The sequence below is a fragment of the Bombina bombina genome, chromosome 9 (assembly GCF_027579735.1).
Source record: "Bombina bombina isolate aBomBom1 chromosome 9, aBomBom1.pri, whole genome shotgun sequence".
Lineage (NCBI taxonomy): Eukaryota > Metazoa > Chordata > Amphibia > Anura > Bombinatoridae > Bombina > Bombina bombina.
The window spans coordinates 158998336-159020328 of NC_069507.1; the positions used below are offsets into that span (position 1 = coordinate 158998336).

Below are 21993 nucleotides of genomic sequence, written 5' to 3' on the forward strand. Positions count from 1 at the left end.
CTCCAGTCACCACTGCACCCTATAGTTTCTCCTTTCTCGTTTGGTTTCGGTCGAATGACTGGGTATGACGTAGAGGGGAGGAGCTATATAGCAGCTCTGCTTGGGTGATCCTCTTGCACTTCCTGTTAGGGAGGAGATATAATCCCATAAGTAATGGATGACCCGTGGACTGACTACACTACAGGAGAAAGGAATTTATCAGGTAAGCATAAATTATGTTTTGTAGGGCATTGCCCTAAATTAAAAGCTCTTTTACCTGAAAAAAAATACAAAGTTCCACTAACATTACAAACCCCCACCCCCCCCAAACCCACAAAATAAAAAAAAACTATCTAAAAAAACCTAAGCTAACCATTGCCCTGTAAAGGGCATTTAGCTCTTTTGCATTGCCCTGAAAAGGACATTTAGCTCTTTTGCATTGCCCTGAAAAGGACATTTAGCTCTTTTATGAAAAGCCTAAACCCTAAACTAAAAAAAACCCCACCCAAAAAAAAACTTAAACCCCCCCCCCCCCCGCCGAAGATCCACTTACAGTTTTTTAAGTACAGCTTGAACGATCTTTATCCAGGCGGCGAGAAGTCTTCATACAAGCGGTCTCTTCTATCTTCATCCAGGCGGCGAAGTCCTCATCGAGGCGGCAAGAAGTCTTCATCCAGGCGGCCTCTTCTATCTTCATCCAGGCGGCATCTTCTATCTTTATCCCGGCGACGCGGAGCGGGTCCATCATAAAGACATCCGGCACAGAGCATCCTCTTCATATGGTCGCCGCCGTATACTGAATCTTCAATGCAAGGTACGCGAATCAAGATGGCGTCCCTTGCATTACCATTGGCTGATTTGATTTTGGAAATTCAAATCAGCCAATAGGATGAAAGCTACTGAAATCCTACTGGCTGTTCAACTCAGCCAATAGGATGAGAGCTACTGAAATTCTATTGGCTGATTTGAACAAAGCCGGAACTGAAGCGGAGTGGGTCTGAGGCGTGGTTTTAATAGCAAATTCCTATTTTACGTGATAACTAAAAAAGTTATGTTTTACTGTTTTTCCACAAGTTCATTTAAAATATAAGCTGTTAATTTAGTATCAGCTACTTAAGCTGTAATTTGTTTTTCTAACCCAGAGTGCTATATGTGTATTCTTTTTTAGAGTAAGTCTCTCCCTACTCTCAATATTGTGTAGTCATTTTTAATAAACTAAGCACCTATACCCCATATATTCAGGTTACCTAATCTTTTACAACACAGGGGTTCTTAAAGGGTTTATAAATGATATTAGTAGTGCCATTGGCCCTCTCTCTATAACATAGTTAATTATGTTGGTGCTGGGCAAAAAGGATATATCACTTCCTATGTTCATAAATACTTTTTGAAAACTCAGTTTTCTACAATCTTTTCCATACTCCTAACAGTATTTTTTGGCTGTATGGCCACTCTGTCTCTCTCCCTGCAGCACATTACACCCCCCCCCCCCCCGCGCGATGATGTCACTGCTATTGTGAACACGGACCAGCACTCAATAAATGCACATCCGTGTTCAGCAGTGCACAGTTTTTTTCAGTGCTTGTGGAAGATTTAATAAAAGTATAAACAAAACAAGACAAGTGAGAAAATGATGCATATAATATACCAGGAGATGTTGTGTGCACTCACTGAGGCATATACATATCACAGCCTGCAGTACTCATTCACTTTATTCTGCCACATATCTCTCCTGTGCCGTTTGTTTTTTCTAACTCCTGCAGTCAGTAAAATTTATGTTGGTGGAGGGAGCTGTGCCAGGCTGAATATACTATCTGTTATGTGCAATCCTCCCTGTCCCATGTGTTAGGTGCAAGTTGGCTAGTTAAGCTATGTGATGCTGTGGTCCTTGAAGAGAGAGGCTGACAAGCAAAGCATAGTGCACTAGCCATAGTAAAGACAGACACATGCTGCAGCAAAATCGGAGATCAGCCCTGACAGGAGCTCATCAGGCAGCAGTGGAAGGTAGAGTGCTCAGACGGCAGCTGTACAGGCAATGTATGAAGCAAGCTGCCGGGCATCACACGGAGGTAGAGTAGCAAAAAGGTGCATACAGGGGTAGTTTCGTAAAAAACATACAAACTTTATTGTGAGAAACAGTTTAAAAACAAATAGGGCTCGCAGCCCATTATGTCAAAAAAGGGTTCAGTGAAGAAAAAAACAAGCAGACATGTTTCGTGTGGGGCTACCACACTTGCACATTGCTGCTCACTTTTTCCTTTTTAGATACAAAGGGGCCTATGTATTAAGCTCCGTACGGAGCTTGAGGCCCCGTATTTCTGGCGAGCCTGCAGGCTCGCCAGAAACAGCAGTTATGAAGCAGCGGTCTAAAGACTGCTGCTCCATAACCCTGTCCGCCTGCTCTGATGAGGCGGACAGGAATTGCCGGAATTCAACCCAATCAAGTACGATCGGGTTGATTGACACCTCCCTGCTGGCGGCCGATTGGCCGCGAGTCTGCAGGGGGCGGCGTTGCACCAGCAGCTCTTGTGAGCTGCTGGTGCAATGCTGAATACGGAGAGCGTATTGCTCTCCGCATTCAGCGATGTCTGTCGGACCTGATCCGCACTGTCGGATCAGGTCCGACAGACATTTGTTAAATATGCCTCAATAGATCTAAAAAATAAAGCATGTATATACAGAATACATATGATACTAGCATATGTGAATATGCAGTGAATCAATGTAGGCCAGTTGTATCATATATATATCAGACAGGCAGCTGTCCTCGAGTATAAGGCCATTCCGTGGGGGTATATATCAATATGTGTAGGATAGTATACACTCACATGTCATAAAGCGCTAAAACGTAGTGCTGGCTGAGCAGACCGGATCCTCAGAGTTGCCGTGTAAACTCTCCTCTCATTCTGTCCTTGATCCCTCCTCCGTCAGGATAGGTCGGCGTATGTGTAGCCCACAGGTTATATAACCCCACAGAATTATGCTATGTGACGCCTTATCTGCTCTCTTATAGGAAAACCATACAATATGTTTAATAAAAGAGAAAGGTAGAAAGGTGCGCTAGGCCAAAATGATAACCACACACCCCCTTAAAAGACAAATCCCTGCAGATGTCTAAACAGAAGTAAAACGATAAAAAGTAATAAGGGAGGCGCCTAAAGCTAAAGGTATCAACACTAAAATAAATTTAATAAAAACATATACATAAATATTGGTACATATATAAAGGGACGTCTCCCCAACCTTAAATAAAGCTGTAGATAAATGTTTGATAAGATCGATAAAATATCCACAGGTATAAAAACCATTAATATTCGGATGTGCCTATGTGGTTCGTTGTGATTAATACAAACGTTAATGTCTATTCTCCATAGAACCGAAACAGTAGTTAGTGTTCCGTTAGTGAATAATACCACCAAGCTGCCTTAAAGAGTAAAACCGTAGCTGCCAAATGTGAAGTCTAAAATAAAGTCAGTTCGAAATCCAAATCTCTCTTACTATGTAAGATGACTCTATGCCAAAATTATTAAGCCGTGTACTTTACCAGATGAAGATACGTCAGTGAAGATCTTTCCCCCTCGCCCGGTCCTCACCTCGAGCGGGGCTGACTGAAACTTTTGGCGTCTGACGTCACGGAAAGGTGTTCCGGCTATAGGAAGAGGCCGATTCCTGCGCTCCCTTCTATGCGCTATGATCACGGTCCTCTTTGATGAGCCCTGCACTTAGTGCTGGTAGCACGCAGGGGACTGGATAACTAGGGATATAGTAGATGTCCTGCGGTCGGCAGATTAGGGGTTAATTATTGTAGGTAGCTGGCGGCGACGTTGTGGGGGGCAGGTTAGGGGTTAATAAATATAATACAGGGGTCGGTGGTGTTAGGGGCAGCAGATTAGGGGTACATAAGTATAACGTAGGTGGCGGTCGGCAGATTAGGGGTTAAAAAAATTTAATCGAGTGGCGGCGATGTGGGGGGACCTCAGTTTAGGGGTACATAGGTAGTTTATGGGTGTTAGTGTACTTTAGAGTACAGTAGTTAAGAGCTTTATGAACCGGCGTTAGCCCAAAAAGCTCTTAACTACTGACTTTTTTTCTGCGGCTGGAGTTTTGTCGTTAGATTTCTAACGCTCACTTCAGACACGACTCTAAATACCGGAGTTAGAAAGATCCCATTGAAAAGATAGGATACGCAATTGACGTAAGGGGATCTGCGGTATGGAAAAGTCGCGGCTGAAAAGTGAGCGTTAGACCCTTTTTTGAGTGACTCCAAATACAGGAGGTAGCCTAAAACCAGCATTAGGAGCCTCTAACGCTGGTTTTCACGGCTAACGCCAAACTCCAAATCTAGGCCTTAGACTGCAGTGTTTGCAATAAAACCCAATTTTCTTCTTTATGATTCAGATAGAACATACAATTTTTAACAACTTTCCATTGTACTTATGTTATCAGATTTTCTATGTTTTTGTGGTATCCTTTGTTAAAAAGCAGGAAGGTAAAGCTCAGGAGAATGCACGTGTCTGCAGCACTATATGGCAGCAGTTTTGCAAAATTGTCATAGATCAGCAAGAGCACTAGATGGCAGCACTTTTTCCTGCCATGTTCTCGAAGCTTGTGCACACTACCTGTATAGGTATCTCTCCAACAAAGAATAATATGAGAGCAAAGCAAACTTGATAATAGAAACAAATTAGAAATCCTGAATCAGACAGAGCATAGAATTTTTAAAGGGATAGTCTAGTCCAAAATAAACGTTCATGGTTCAGATAGGGCATATCATTTTAAACAACTTTCCAATTTACTTTTATTACCAATTTTGCTTTGTTCCCTTAGTATTCTTAGTTGAAAGTTTAACATAGGAGGTTCATATGCTAATTTCATAGGCCTAGATTTGGAGTTTTGCGTTAGAAGGGGTGCGTTAGCTACGCGTGCTTTTTTCTGGCCGCACCTTTTAAATACCTCTGGTATTGAGAGTTCACAGAATGGCTGCGTTAGGCTCCAAAAAGGGAGCGTAGAGGCATATTTACCGCCACTGCAACTCTCGATACCAGAGTTGCTTACGGACGCGGCCAGCTTCAAAAACGTGCTCGTGCACGATTCCCCCATAGAAAACAATGGGGCTGTTTGAGCTGAAAAAAAACCTAACACCTGCAAAAAAGCCGCGTTCAGCTCCTAACGCAGCCCCATTGTTTCCTATGGGGAAACACTTCCTACGTCTGCACCTAACACTCTAACATGTACCCCAAGTCTAAACACCCCTAACCTTACACTTATTAACCCCTATTCTGCCGCCCCCGCTATCGCTGACACCTGCATATTATTATTAACCCCTAATCTGCCGCTCCGTAAACCACCGCTACTTACATTATCCCTATGTACCCCTAATCTGCTGCCCCTAACACCGCCGACCCCTATATTATATTTATTAACCCCAAAATCTGCCCCCCACAACGTCGCCTCCACCTGCCTATACTTATTAACCCCTAATCTGCCGAGCGGACCGCACCGCTATTATAATAAAGTTATTAACGCCTAATCCGCCTCACTAACCCTATAATAAATAGTATTAACTCCTAATCTGCCCTCCCTAACATCGCCGACACCTAACTTCAAACATTAACCCCTAATCTGCCGACTGGAGCTCACCGCTATTCTAATAAATGTATTAACCCCTAAAGCTAAGTCTAACCCTAACACTAACACCCCCCTAAGTTAAATATAATTTAAATCTAACAAAATTTATTAACTCTTATTAAATAAATTATTCCTATTTAAAGCTAAATACTTACCTGTAAAATAAATCCTAATATAGCTACAATATAAATTATATTTATATTATAGCTATTTTAGGATTTATATTTATTTTACAGGTAACTTTGTATTTATTTTAACCAGGTACAATAGCTATTAAATAGTTAAGAACTATTTAATAGCTAAAATAGTTAAAATATTACAAAATTACCTGTAAAATAAATCCTAACCTAAGTTACAATTAAACCTAACACTACACTATCAATAAATTAATTAAATACAATATCTACAAATAAATACAATTAAATAAACTAACTAAAGTACAAAAAATAAAAAAGAACTAAGTTACAAAAAATAAAAAAATATTTGCAAACATTAGAAAAATATTACAACAATTTTAAACTAATTACACCTACTCTAAGCCCCCTAATAAAATAACAAAGCCCCCCAAAATAAAAAAAATGCCCTAACCTATTCTAAATTACAAAAGTTCAAAGCTCTTTTACCTTACCAGCCCTGAACAGGGCCCTTTGCGGGGCACGCCCCAAGAAATTCAGCTCTTTTGCCTGTAAAAAAACACATACAATACCCCCCCCCCCCAACATTACAACCCACCACCCACATACCCCTAATCTAAGCCAAACCCCCCTTAAATAAACCTAACACTAAGCCCCTGAAGATCTTCCTACCTTATCTTCACCTCACCGGGTATCACCGATCCGTCCTGGCTACAAAATCTTCATCCAAGCCCAAGCGGGGGCTAGACATCCATCATCCGACGGCTGAAGAAGTCCAGAAAAGGGTCCAAAGTCTTCATCCTATCCGGGAAGAAGAGTAGATCCGGACCGGCAACCATCTTCTTCCAAGCGGCATCTTCTATCTTCATCCGATGAGGACCGGCTCCATCGTGAAGACCTCCAGCGCGGACCCATCTTCTTCCGACAACTGAAGAATGAAGGTTCCTTTAAGGGACGTCGATCCAATCAGCCAATCAGATTGAGCTCGCATTCTATTGGCTGTTCCGATCAGCCAATAGAATGCGAGCTCAATCTGATTGGCTGATCGGATCAGCCAATCGGATTGAACTTGATTCTGATTGGCTGATTCCATCAGCCAATCAGAATTTTCCTACCTTAATTCCGATTGGCTGATAGAATCCTATCAGCCAATCGGAATTCGAGGGACGCCATCTTGGATGACGTCCCTTAAAGGAACCTTCATACGGCGAGTAGGCGTCGGTTGAAGAGGTTGGATCCGCGTCGGTTGGAAAGAAGATGTCTCCGCTCCGCTCCAGAAGAAAGAAGATTGAAGATGCGGCTTGATAGAAGACTTCATCCCGATGATGGACTTCCGACTTCAGCCCGATGATGGATTTCTTCAGCCGCCGCTTGGATCCAGACTTCAGCCCGAGGATGGACGTCACTCTTCAGCCCCCCGCTTGGGCTTGGATTAAGACTCTGGACCGATCGGTGAACCTGGCATGGTGAAGACAAGGTAGGAAGATCTTCAGGGGCTTAGTGTTAGGTTTATTTAAGGGGGGTTTGGGTTAGATTAGGGGTATGTGGGTGGTGGGTTGTAATGTTGGGGGGGGGGGGTATTGTATGTTTTTTTTTACAGGCAAAAGAGCTGAATTATTTGGGGCATGCCCCGCAAAGGGCCCTGTTCAGGGCTGGTAAGGTAAAAGAGCTTTGAACTTTTTTAATTTAGAATAGGGTAGGGCATTTTTTTATTTTGGGGAGCTTTGTTATTTTATTAGGGGGCTTAGAGTAGGTGTAATTAGTTTAACATTGTTGTAATATTTTTCTAATGTTTGTAAATATTTTTTTATTTTTTGTAACTTAGTTCTTTTTTATTTTTTGTACTTTAGTTAGTTTATTTCATTGTATTTATTTGTAGATATTGTATTTAATTAATTTATTGATAGTGTAGTGTTAGGCTTAATTGTAAATAATTGTAGGTATTTTATTTAATTAATTTATTGATAGTGTAGTGTTAGGTTTAATTGTAACTTAGGTTAGGATTTATTTTACAGGTGATTTTGAAATTATTTTAACTATTTTAGCTATTAAATAGTTCTTAACTATTTAATAGCTATTGTACCTGGTTAAAATAAATACAAAGTTACCTGTAAAATAAATATTAATCCTAAAATAGCTACAATATAATTATAATTTATATTCTAGCTATATTAGGGTTTATTTTACAGGTAAGTATTTAGCTTTAAATAGGAATAATTTATATAATAAGAGTTAATTTATTTCGTTAGATTTAAATTATATTTAACTTAGGGGGGTGTTAGTGTTAGGGTTAGACTTAGCTTTAGGGGTTAAAAAATGTATTAGAATAGCGGTGAGCTCCGGTCGGCAGATTAGGGGTTAATGTTTGAAGTTAGGTGTCGGCGATGTTAGGGAGGGCAGATTAGGGGTTAATACTATTTATTATAGGGTTATTGAGGCCGGAGTGAGGCGGATTAGGGGTTAATAACTTTATTATAATAACGGCGCGGTGCGGTCGGCAGATTAGGGGTTAATAAGTGTAGGCAGGTGGAGGCGACGTTGAGGGGGGCAGATTAGGGGTTAATAAATATAATATAGGGGTCGGCGGTGTTGGGCGCAGCAGATTAGGGGTACATAAGGATAACGTAGGTGGCGGTCGGCAGATTAGGGGTTAAAAAAAATTAATAGAGTGTCGGCGATGTGGGGGGACTTCGGTTTAGGGGTACATAGGTAGTTTATGGGTGTTAGTGTACTTTAGAGCACAGTAGTTAAGAGCTTTATGAACCGGCGTTAGCCCATAAAGCTCTTAACTACTGACTTTTTTCTGCGGCTGGAGTTTTGTCTTTAGAGTTCTAACTCTCACTCCAACAAAGACTCTAAATACCGGCGTTAGAAAGATCCCATTGAAAAGATAGGATATGCAATTGACGTAAGGGGATCTGCGGTATGGAAAAGTCGCGGCTGAAAAGTGAGCGTTAGACCCTTTCCTGACTGACTCCAAATACCGGCGGTAGCCTAAAACCAGCGTTAGGGGCCTCTAACGCTGGTTTTCACGGCTACCGCAAAACTCCAAATCTAGGCCTTAGACTTTGAAGGCTGCCTCTTATATGAATACATTTTGACAGTTTTTCACCACTAGAGGGTATTAGTTAATGTGTGTTGTATAGATAACACTGTGCTCACCCACGTGGAGTTACCTAGGAGGACTCTGCACTGATTGGCTAAAAGGCAAGTCTGTCAAAGAACTGAAATAAAGGGGCAGTCTGCAGAGGCTTGGATACAAGATAATCACAGAGGTAAAAATTGTATTAATATAACTGTGTTGGTTATGCAAAACTAGGGAATGGGTAATAAAGGGATTATCTATCTTATAAAACAATAAACTTTCTGATGTAGACTCTCCCTTTAAGCCAGAGTTTATCTGGAAAAGAAAACAACATCAAAAGTCAAATATAATTTTATAAATGTTAGGGTGTCCTCCCAACAGTCCTCGATCTTGTGGCACTGTCACTTGTTGAATCATCTGCCCGCTGACAATCAGTCAGGGACGCCGCCTATGACACACCTGAACCCAATGGTGACCCATAACACCTGCGGCTCTACCCCTCCTATCTCGACTCTGTCCATCAAACACCTGTGGCCCCTTCCTCGTCACCTACCTGTCCTAGAAAGCCTTTGAGTTTTATGTTATGCCATTTTGTAGAAAACACCAGTAGACTGTGTTGGTGGAAATCTCACAAAAAATACATCTGATTTTAACCCACGTGACACAAAGACACATGTATTGACCTGCAAGCAGTCACTTATTAGCATGTTTTGCATAAAATGTTAATTCTTATAAAACAGTTTATTTTATGTGTATTTTAGGTAACTACAAGTTTGTCTCTGCTACCTTTCGTCTGTTTAAGCTTCCCCAGGGAACTGTTAAAGAAAAATGCCTGGCTATCTACAAAGGGGGCATCACTGGCTGTGAGACTGAACTGAACTTCGATGTAAATTTTACATTTAAGGTACTGCTCATTCACACATAGCTAAAAATCACTCAACTTGCCAAAGTATTCAACTTTGTCATTTATGAAATATATGGAAAAAAAAAATCTGCTTATTTCTATTATTGTCTTTAATTTATACCATTTAAAATGCAAAATACATTTTTTTCCATAGCAATATAATTATACACAGGGGCCTAGTTATCAAGCCGTCAACCTCAAATACGCTGGAATTCCGCAGCGTATTTGTGGCGAGGCTGATTCGCCTTCGTTATCAAAGGCTAGAGACCGGCAAAAGTAGAATTTTGTGACGTAAACTTCGATCCGCCGGACTCAGTCCGACACAGATCGATTCTTACGTCACTCCAGATGTTCCGCACACAAGTTCGGCACAATCTGACTACTTTTGCTAGTTATCAAAAAACTAGCAGGTACGCTCTGCACTTTTCCGGCCCAGTGTACCTGGTTTTCAAACCGCCACCCTGGAGGCGGCGGATCCCATAGGAATCAATGGGAGTCTGACCATAGTGAAAGTACAAGTTTGCTGCTGCCAGATATCCCATTGATTCCTATGGGAGCTGTCTACATCTAACACCCTAACATGTACCCCGAGTCTAAACACCCCTAATCTGCCCCCCTACACCGCCGCAACTAAATAAAGTTATTACCCCCTAAACCGCCGCTCCCGGAGCCCACCGCAAGCTACTCTATACATATTAACCACTAAACCGCCGCTCCCTGACCCCGCCGCAACTATAATAAATGTATTAACCCCTAAACCGCCACTCCCCGAGCCCACCGCCACCTACATTATACCTAGTAACCCCTATCCTGCCCCCCCTATACTGCCGCCCTCTATAATAAAGTTATTAACCCCTATCCTGCCGATCCCGCACCTCGCCGCAACTAAATAAATAGTTTAACCCCTAAACCGCCGCTCCCAGACCCTGCCGCAACCTATATTAAATGTATTAACCCCTAATCTGCCCCCCCTACACCGTCGCCACCTATAATACATTTATTAACCCCTATCCTGCCCCCCACTACACCGCCGCCACTGTAATAAATTTATTAACCCCTAAACCTAAGTCTAACACTAACCCTAACACCCCCTAACTTAAGTATTAATTAAATAAATCTAAATAATATTTCTATTATGAACTAAATTAATCCTATTTAAAACAAAATACTTACCTTTAAAATAAACCCTAATATAAATAATAATTATATTGTAGCTATCTTAGGATTTATTTTTATTTTACAGGCATCTTTCAATTTATTTTAACTAGGTACAATAGCTATTAAATAGTTATTAACTATTTAATAGCTTACCTAGCTAAAATAAAGAGAAATTTACCTGTAAAATAAAAACTAACCTAAGTTACAATTACACCTAACACTACACTATACTTTAATAAATTATTCCTATTTAAAACTAAATACTGACCTGTAAAATAAACCCTAAGATAGCTACAATGTAATTAATAATTACATTGTAGCTATTTTAGGAATTATATTTATTTTACAGGTAACTTTGTATTTATTTTTAGCTAGTTAAAATAGTTATTAAATAGTTATTAACTATTTAATAACTACCTAGCTAAAAGAAATACAAAATTACCTGTAAAATAAATCCTAACCTAAGTTACAATTAAACCTAACACTACACTATCATTAAATAAATTAAATAAATTAACTACAAATAACTACAATTAAATACAATTACATAAACTAACTAAAGTACAAAAAATAAAAAAAGCTAAGTTACAAAAAATAAAAAAATAGGTTACAAACATTTAAAAAATATTACAACAATTTTAAGCTAATTACACCTAATCTAAGCCCCCTAATAAAATAACAAACCCCCCCAAAATAAAAAAATGCCCTACCCTATTCTAAATTAAAAAAGTTCAAAGCTCTTTTACCTTACCAGCCCTTAAAAGGGCCTTTTGTGGGGCATGCCCGGAGCGGCAGAAGTCATCATCCAAGGGGCGCTGAAGAAATCTTCCATCCGATGAAGTGATCCTCCAGTCGGCGCTGAAGAAGTCTTCCATCCGAGCGATGTCATCTTCCAAGAGGCGCTGAAGAAGTCTTCTATCCGGGCGATGTCATCTTCCAAGCGGGGTCTTCAATCTTCAATCTTCATCCCTCCGACGCGGAACATCCAATCAGCTAATCAGATTGAGCTTGCATTCTATTGGCTGATCGGAACAGCCAATAGAATGCGAGCTCAATCTGATTGGCTGATTGGATCAGCCAATCGGATTGAACTTGAATCTGATTGGCTGATTAAATCAGCCAATCAGATTTTTCCTACCTTAATTCCGATTGGCTGATAGAATCCTATCAGCCAATCAGAATTGAAGGGACGCCATCTTGGATGACGTCCCTTAAAGGAGCCTTCATTCGTCGGTAGTCCGTCGGTAAAGAAGGATGTTCCGCGTCGGCAGGATGAAGATTGAAGACCCCGCTTGGAAGATGACATCGCCCGGATAGAAGACTTCTTCAGCGCCTCTTGGAAGATGACATCGCCCGGATGGAAGACTTCTTCAGCGCCGACTGGAGGATCACTTCATCGGATGGAAGATTTCTTCAGCGCCCCTTGGAGGATAACTTCTGCCGCTCCGGATCTCCTCTTCGGTTCCATCGCTGCTCGGCTGAGTGAAGAAGACTCAAGGTAGGATGATCTTCAGGGGATTAGTGTTAGGTTATTTTAAGGGGGGTTTGGGTTAGATTAGGGGTATGTGGGTGGTGGGTTTTAATGTTGGGGGGCGTTGTATTTTTCTTTTACAGGCAAAAGAGCTGAATTCTTTGGGGCATGCCCCACAAAAGGCCCTTTTAAGGGCTGGTAAGGTAAAAGAGCTTTGAACTTTTTTAATTTAGAATAGGGTAGGGCATTTTTTTATTTTGGGGGGGTTTGTTATTTTATTAGGGGGCTTAGATTAGGTGTAAGTAGCTTAAAATTGTTGTAATATTTTTAAAATGTTTGTAACTTATTTTTTTTATTTTTTTGTAACTTAGCTTTTTTTATTTTTTTGTACTTTAGTTAGTTTATGTAATTGTATTTAATTTTAGTTATTTGTAGTTAATTTATTTAATTAATTTAATGATAGTGTAGTGTTAGGTTTAATTGTAACTTAGGTTAGGATTTATTTTACAGGTAATTTTGTATTTCTTTTAGCTAGGCAGTTATTAAATAGTTAATAACTATTTAATAACTATTCTAACTAGCTAAAATAAATACAATGTTACCTGTAAAATAAATATAAATCCTAAGATAGCTACAATGTAATTATTAATTACATTGTAGCTATCTTAGGGTTTATTTTACAGGTAAGTATTTAGTTTTAAATAGGAATAATTTATTTAAGTATAGTGTAGTGTTAGGTGTAATTGTAACTTAGGTTAGTTTTTATTTTACAGGTAAATTTCTCTTTATTTTAGCTAGGTAAGCTATTAAATAGTTAATAACTATTTAATAGCTATTGTACCTATTTAAAATAAATTGAAATTTGCCTGTAAAATAAAAATAAATCCTAAGATAGCTACAATATAATTATTATTTATATTGTAGCTATATTAGGGTTTATTTTAAAGGTAAGTATTTAGTTTTAAATAGGATTAATTTAGTTCGTAATAGAAATATTATTTAGATTTATTTAATTAATATTTAAGTTAGGGGGTGTTAGGGTTAGTGTTAGACTTAGGTTTAGGGGTTAATAATTTTATTACAGTGGCGGCGGTGTAGTGGGGGGCAGGATAGGGGTTAATAAATTTATTATAGGTGGCGACGGTGTAGGGGGGGCAGGATAGGGGTTAATAAATTTAATATAGGTTGCGGCGGGGTCAGGGAGCGGCGGTTTAGGGGTTAAACTATTTATTTAGTTGCGGCGAGGTGCGGGATCAGCAGGATAGGGGTTAATAACTTTATTATAGAGGGCGACGGTATAGGGGGGCAGGATAGGGGTTACTAGGTATAATGTAGGTGGCAGCGGTGTCCGGGAGCGGCGGTTTAGGGGTTAATACATTTATAAGAGTTGCGGCGGGGTCTAGGAGCGGCGGTTTAGGGGTTAATACATTTATAAGAGTTGCGGCGGGGTCTAGGAGTGGCGGTTTAGGGGTTAGTAACTTTATTTAGTTGTAGGAGGCTCCGGGGGCGCCGGTATAGGGGGTAAAACAGTGTAGTTAGTGTGGGTGCTTAGTGACAGGCTAGCAAGAAAGCTATAAAAAAGCAGAAGAGCAGCGAGATCGGATGAGTGATAACTCTCACAGTCCGCTTCTCATCACCCCGTACTTGGTGCGCGGCTTTTTGACAGCTTTTTTGATAACTTAGGTGAATTTTTGCAGGTCCGCAGCGGCGATGTGAGGCGAGCTTAGGCGGGCGTATTGGGCCGGCGAAGGCAGGAAAAGTAGACACGTTGATAACTACCCCCCACAGTGTGTATTCCTGTCTCTGTGTGTGTCTGTCCCTGCCTGTTTCTGTGTGTCTGTCCCTGCCTGTTTCTGTGTGTCTGTCCCTATCGTTGTGCATACCCGTCTCAGCTTGCTTTCCTATGAAGAATACACTTCTTCATGTGAGATAATGGTTTATTCTTAAAGGGACACTGAACCCAAATTTTTTATTTTGCGATTTAGATAGAACATGCAATTTTAAGCAACTTTCTAATTTACTCCTATTATCAAATTTTCATCGTTCTCTTGCTATCTTTATTTGAAAAAGAAGGCAGCTAAGCTATTTTTTGGTTAAGAACCCTGGATAGCACTTGTTTATTGGTGGGTAAATGTATCCACCAATCAGCAAGAACAACCCAGGTTGTTCACCAAAAATGGGCCGGCATCTAAACTTACATTCTTGCATTTCAAATAAAGATACCAAGAGAATGAAGAAAATTTGATAATAGGAGTAAATATAAAGTTGCTTAAAATTGCATGCTCTATCTAAATCATGAAAGAAAAAATGTGGGTTCAGCGTCCCTTTAATGCAGATACAGATATTTTGAAAATCAGAATCTAAACTATAAATTGATTTACATTCATGTTAAAATTTTATGTAAGGCCTGATTTGAGTTTTATCATTCACTTCAAAATGTTTAAAGATTTTCTTTCCATATCTGTAAGCTATAAATATTCATCACTATAATTTGCTTGATGCCCGTGCTAAATTTAAAGTAAAAAAAAGATAATGATTATGATATCTTTAGCAATTTAAATGTTTCTTTACTCTTTTATGTTTTTAGGAAGGTACTGTCACCGAAATAGATGAGGAATTATCTGCCATTTTGAAGAAGTCGAGATTTGCTGATGCGTTTTTATTTCAGCCCCTTGAAAGTAAAAGTATTTTAAATGGCTGTCAACCTAAGAAAAAGGTTAGTGTGATCTTACTGGCACATAAATTAGCACATGCTCCTGTCACCAATGTTTACCCCTTCCTAAAGGGACTGGACAAAACTAATCACACCCACAATTACCTGTTCATAGGTAGTACTGACCCCTCCCCTACTCCTAGTTCTGTACATCCTGCAGTTGAACAGGACTAGGAACATAGTCTGCAGTTTCTCTAAAGATTAAATGCTTAAAGGGACATAATACTCATATGCTAAATCACTTGAAACTGATGCAGTATAACTGTAAAAAGCTGATAGGAAAATATCACCTGAGCATCTCTATGTAAAAAAGGAAGATATTTTACTTCACAATCTCCTCAGCAGAGTAAGTTCTGTGTAAAAAGTTATACTCAGCTGCTGCCCAGCTGCAGGTAAAAAAAAAAAAAAAATGAAGAAATGAACAGCAGCCAATCAGCAGTGCTGAGGTCATGAACTCTTTTACTGTGATCTCAGGAGATTTCACTTAACTCTCATGAGATTTCATTGTTACACTGAATAGGGAAATAACATGAGAGTGCACGAGGCTCATCCTTTCAGCTGTCCCGGGACAGACATACTAATATGCTGCTTAGAAATCCTTTACAATGGGATGTGGCTACTGAGGAACTTTTGAGGTAAAATATCTTTCTTTTTAACAAAGAGATGTTCAGGTGATATTTTCTAGTCAGCTTTTAACAGCTATGCTGCATCACTTTCAAGTGTTTAAACATTTGGGTATTATGGCCCTTTAAGTAATGCAGTGAAACATTGCTCCTTTCTGCTTGGTGTTCATGGGCACATGCACTTACTGGGGACCTTTATCTTTCCCATTGTCTGTGGGAATTCTGGTGGCGCCACCATCTTACGGATATTTCAGGCATACTGGTATTTTTCAACCTGAAATACTTACATTTGAAATTGCACTGTGTATATTTCATGTATGTCTTCATACTACATTAAAGGTGCTATGGGTAATTAATCTGTGTCTTTACCTTTAGACTTAGTATAATCAGTAGAATATGCTACAGTCTTGACAAACATAACAGGCCATATATCCTCATTAGGAGCCTGCAAAAGCTTAGAATAATGTTTTCAGCTAAACAGATTTCTTGCAGCTATCCCAGTCATAACATTTGTGGGCCTCTGGTATGTACTTGAATTAACTGTAGTTTACTGGGGAGGAATGGGATTTTAAATCAGAACCATGGTTTGATGAAGCCCTTGAACATACAGAATTCTTATCTAAAAGTTTTTGTTTTTTTTAAAGGTTATCATTATCATTTGGAAATGTGGAGGAAATGAGTTGTGACCACAAGTGTTAGAATGTGATCTGTGTGATATATGTGGTTGATGTTGAGCCTTTGTTTAATAAAAAAAAAGCCTGATATTTATGATTAATCCTAGAAAGCAACTAATTATAAAAATCTGTCCAGTACTTTAGATTTTTATGATTGACTGAATCTGTTCTTGGTATTTTTTTTCTCCCAGAAAAACTTGTAGACAAAGCCATAGAAAATACTACTGAATTGAAACGTGGGAATGTGAGAGCTATAATATATATTATATATAATTAGACGTATTGGAATATAATGAGCAAAACATTAATTTACCGTCATGGTATCCTAGAGAACACTGAATAATGGATTTTTGTGTTCATGCCAAAGGCTGGGGATTGTACTGCCCTGGATTCATTAAAGGGATTGTCTAGTCAAATTTAAACTTTCATGATTCAGATAGAACATGCAATTTTAAGCAGCTTTCTGATTTACTCCTATTATCAAATTTTCTTTATTCTTTTTGTATCTTTAAAAAAAAACAGGAATGTAAGCTTTGGAGCCAGCCCATTTGTGGTTCAGCACCTGGGTAGCGCTTGCTGATTGGTATCTAAATGTAACCACCAATCAGCACTACCCAGGTTCTGAACCAAAAATGGGCCGGCTCCTAAGCTTACATTCTTGGTTTTTCAAATAAATATGTGAAGAAAGAAACAAAGTGTCAAAAAGGATTTGTGAAGTAAACATATGTTACTACCATAGCTGTTTTTTGTCAATGCAGAAAGAACAATAATTGTGATTTTTCTATAAAGATTTAGAACCTATTGTCAAATACAGACACAGAGAACGATTCGTAACGCATTCTAAAGTCAATAGTTATGAGTTTTACACTACAAAGCTGTAGCATAAAACTCATAACTAAAGTGCTAAAAAGTACACTAACACCCATAAACTACCTATTAACCCCTAAACTGAGGCCCTCCCGCATTGAAAACACTAAAATAAAAATATTAACTCCTAATCTGCAGCTCCCGACATCGTCGCCACTATAATAAACATATTAACCCCTAAACCGCCGCACTCCCGCCTCGCAAACACTTGTTAAATATTATTAAACCCTAATCTGCTGCCCCTAACATCGCCGCCACCTACCTACATTTATTAACCCCTAATCTGCCGCCCTTAACGTCGCCGCCACTATACTAAATTTACAGGGAGTGCAGAATTATTAGGCAAGTTGTATTTTTGAGGATTAATTTTATTATTGAACAACAACCATGTTCTCAATGAACCCAAAAAACTCATTAATATCAAAGCTGAATAGTTTTGGAAGTAGTTTTTAGTTTGTTTTTAGTTATAGCTATTTTAGGGGGATATCTGTGTGTGCAGGTGACTATTACTGTGCATAATTATTAGGCAACTTAACAAAAAACAAATATATACCCATTTCAATTATTTATTTTTACCAGTGAAACCAATATAACATCTCAACATTCACAAATATACATTTCTGACATTCAAAAACAAAACAAAAACAAATCAGTGACCAATATAGCCACCTTTCTTTGCAAGGACACTCAAAAGCCTGCCATCCATGGATTCTGTCAGTGTTTTGATCTGTTCACCATCAACATTGCGTGCAGCAGCAACCACAGCCTCCCAGACACTGTTCAGAGAGGTGTACTGTTTTCCCTCCTTGTAAATCTCACATTTGATGATGGACCACAGGTTCTCAATGGGGTTCAGATCAGGTGAACAAGGAGGCCATGTCATTAGATTTTCTTCTTTTATACCCTTTCTTGCCAGCCACGCTGTGGAGTACTTGGACGCGTGTGATGGAGCATTGTCCTGCATGAAAATCATGTTTTTCTTGAAGGATGCAGACTTCTTCCTGTACCACTGCTTGAAGAAGGTGTCTTCCAGAAACTGGCAGTAGGACTGGGAGTTGAGCTTGACTCCATCCTCAACCCGAAAAGGCCCCACAAGCTCATCTTGGATGATACCAGCCCAAACCAGTACTCCACCTCCACCTTGCTGGCGTCTGAGTCGGACTTTGAGCTCTCTGCCCTTTACCAATCCAGCCACGGGCCCATCCATCTGGCCCATCAAGACTCACTCTCATTTCATCAGTCCATAAAACCTTAGAAAAATCAGTCTTGAGATATTTCTTGGCCCAGTCTTGATGTTTCAGCTTGTGTGTCTTGTTCAGTGGTGGTCGTCTTTCAGCCTTTCTTACCTTGGCCATGTCTCTGAGTATTGTACACCTTATGCTTTTGGGCACTCCAGTGATGTTGCAGCTCTGAAATATGGCCAAACTGGTGGCAAGTGGCATCTTGGCAGCTGCACGCTTGACTTTTCTCAGTTCATGGGCAGTTATTTTGCGCCTTGGTTTTTCCACACGCTTCTTGCGACCCTGTTGACTAATTTGAATGAAACGCTTGATTGTACGATGATCACGCTTCAGAAGCTTTGCAATTTTAAGAGTGCTGCATTCCTCTGCAAGATATCTCACTATTTTTGACTTTTCTGAGCCTGTCAAGTCCTTCTTTTGACCCATTTTGCCAAAGGAAAGGAAGTTGCCTAATAATTATGCACACCTGATATAGGGTGTTGATGTCATTAGACCACACCCCTTCTCATTACAGAGATGCACATCACCTAATATGCTTAATTGGTAGTAGGCTTTCGAGCCTATACAGCTTGGAGTAAGACAACATGCATAAAGAGGTTGATGTGGTCAAAATACTCATTTGCCTAATAATTCTGCACTCCCTGTATTAACCCCTAAACCTAAGTCTAACCCTAACACCCCCTAATTTAAATATAATTAAATCTAAATCAAACCTACTATTAATAACTAAATAATTTCTATTTAAAACTAAATACTTACCTATAAAATAAACCCTAAGCTAGCTACAATATAACCAACTTGCATCCTATTGGCTGATGCAATCAGCCAATAGGATTGAACATCAATCCTATTGACTGATCCAATCAGCCAATATGATTGAGCTCGCATTCTATTGGCTGTTCCAATCAGCCAATAGAATGTGAGCTCAATCCTATTGGCTGATTGACCCGCTCCGCGCCGGATGGATGAAGATAGAAGATGTCGTCTGGATGAAGACTTCTGGCCATCTGGAGGACCACTTCTGCCGGCTTGGAGGGGTGACAATAACGTGCAAGTTAGCACCGCACCCCTCATAACGCAAAACTCGTAATCTGGCCGTAAGAATTTTAATATAATGTGACATTGTTATTTAGAATACATTAATAATTTTATCTTAAATGCAATAAGTATTAGTAACCAGTCCCTATACTGTGAGTATCTAATGACAGCTGTTGGTTACAGTTTGACAGATTTTATACAGATCAGCTTCTGATCTTAAATAGCTAACAAAGCTTTGTTCCTTACTATGGTTATTGTGTAATTTATTAACAGAATCCATATATGGAACTCCATAACTATATGTAATGATTTCCTATGTACTATTCTCATCTATTAAAATGTGTCATAATATGCAGTGTATTGTGTATTCTATCTATGGAATAGCAAATTTGCAAACGCTTGATTGTCATTAAAGTGACATTTTAACTGATTAATATCTTATGTATATTATGCTAATTATGATAAAGTATTCTTTATTAATTTTTGTTGTGAAAGGTATAATTACAAGAGAAAAGAAATATACATGAAAAAACAAATCAAGAAAACAAAGATCTTGGTTTTCTTAAGTTACATAGTAAGTGAAATAATGCAATCTACATAGCAATGAATCGTTCAATTACTACATCTAGACCAAACTAGTAGGGCCGCTCTAACATGAGATAATTTATTGATAGCATACATTGTGGACCAATAGTCCTATGACATGGCATCTCTTATTTAATCTAGATAGAGAATTATATTGTGTCCTTCTTGACACTAAGGGCCCATTTCTAATACCTGATACCAAAAAAGAAAAGATGAAATAAAGTGTTAGAAAATAGGGGAAAAGTAGAGTGGGACAGAGGGAGAGGGAAAGGTGGGGAGTGGGTAAGGGAATATCTCCAGACCATTCCACACCAGTTTGTGTAGGAAAAGAAGACCTTTATTGTAAGTGGGGTTATTTTGTCACCTGGTGAACTTTGTTGTAACTATCTTGTTTGGGGACCCTGTTGAACTAGAGTGCAATTCTATCTGTGTGGGGAGTCCTAACCTAGTAGGCTAGTCTGTTAAGATACGTTATTTAACATCCAGTAGTACCATACTTTCTGGAACGTTTCTTGGGTGTTTAGGAGGAAAGCTGCCTGCTCCGACATATTGTAATAAAATTTAATTTTAAGTTGGATTTCTTCCCAGGAAGGGGCACCCTCCCTCCAATGACGGGCTATGCAAATCCTAGTGGCTGTGCAAGTGATTCTGATAAACAGATTAATATATTTGTTGAATTCTTTAAGTCTGGCATGGAGCAAGGCTTGTTCCATGGTCAGTCTTATCGGGCTGTCTAGGAGTGAGCTTAAGAATCTAGATAGTCGGTTCCATACCCTATGTGAATAAGTGCAGTCCCACCACATGTGTCTATAGTCCCCCATCTCCCCGCAGCCTCTGTAGCAAAGTCTGGATTTATCTTTAGTAGAGTGTGAGGTTATCAACGGTGTTAAATACCATCTGAAGTTGGTTTTGATGCAGTTTTCCCACATATCTGCGCTCAATAATCCTCTCCCTGCACTTGAAAGAGTTGTATACCACTCCTGTATCTCATAATCTTTACTAGTATCCTTTTCCCATTTGATTTGTATAGAGGTTTTGGAGTTGTCTGATGTTAGTTGAATCGCTTGGTAAAGCTTGGAAATGGTGTTCTTGGGTCTGGATGAGGTGCTGCAGATGTTTTCTAATGTGGAGGGCAAGTTCTTAGTTATAAGAGGTAGTAGGGGATGAATTGTGGAAGTTAGTTGTAAGTATAGGAACCATTCTAATTTAATTGGTTGGAGTTTTTCTTGTAATTGTGTATAACTCATCAGTTTGCCTCCCTCGATAATGTCGGCTATCCTATAGAGACCCCTATTTTCCCATTTTTTGATGGTAGGGACCAATTCTTGTCTAACTTGGCTTGTGAGTGTGGCTTTAGCGGAGTACGTGGGGAGTAGATTCAAGGAGGTAGTCAGCCTAGACCATTGCTTGATCATGAAGTCTATTATTGGGTGTTCGTATTGTTTCCTTCTAAAGCATCGTTTAGGGGCCCAGAGGATCAGGTCACGTGGGGAAAGTCCTAAGATGTCTGTTTCCAGCTGCGTCCAAATAATGTCCTCTTCAGGATCATTTAGGAGAGCTGTCTGTGCGAGTCTGGCTGCCTGATAATAATGCTTGAGATTTGGTGCTCCCACCCCCCCCAATTGTCTGTTTCTAGAGAGAACTGACGAGGGTATCCTAGCTTTTTTATTTCCTCTAATGAAGCTAGTTATGTGTCTTTGGAGATCCTCTAGGTCTGGGGCTGGTATACTGATTGGTAGGGTACGGAATAAGTATAGGATCCTTGGTAATACCATCATTTTGATTGCCGAGAGTCTACCATACCATGAAAATCGTAGTTTGCTCCATTTATTTAAATCTTGTTTAATAGATTTATATATAGAAGGGTAATTTTCCTTATATAGTGTTTTGGAA

At 39.4% G+C, this 21993-nt stretch overlaps 1 protein-coding gene across 1 annotated transcript in view; it reads left to right on the plus strand.

The window, feature by feature from the left end:
* LOC128640114 (arsenite methyltransferase-like) overlaps nt 1-21993 on the plus strand; it is a 172792-nt gene that overhangs the window by 125337 nt on the left and 25462 nt on the right. The window contains exons 9-10 of the mRNA XM_053692460.1: nt 9588-9730; nt 14947-15075. Coding sequence (XP_053548435.1) covers nt 9588-9730; nt 14947-15075 — 272 coding nt within the window. The remainder of the gene's footprint in view (nt 1-9587; nt 9731-14946; nt 15076-21993) is intronic.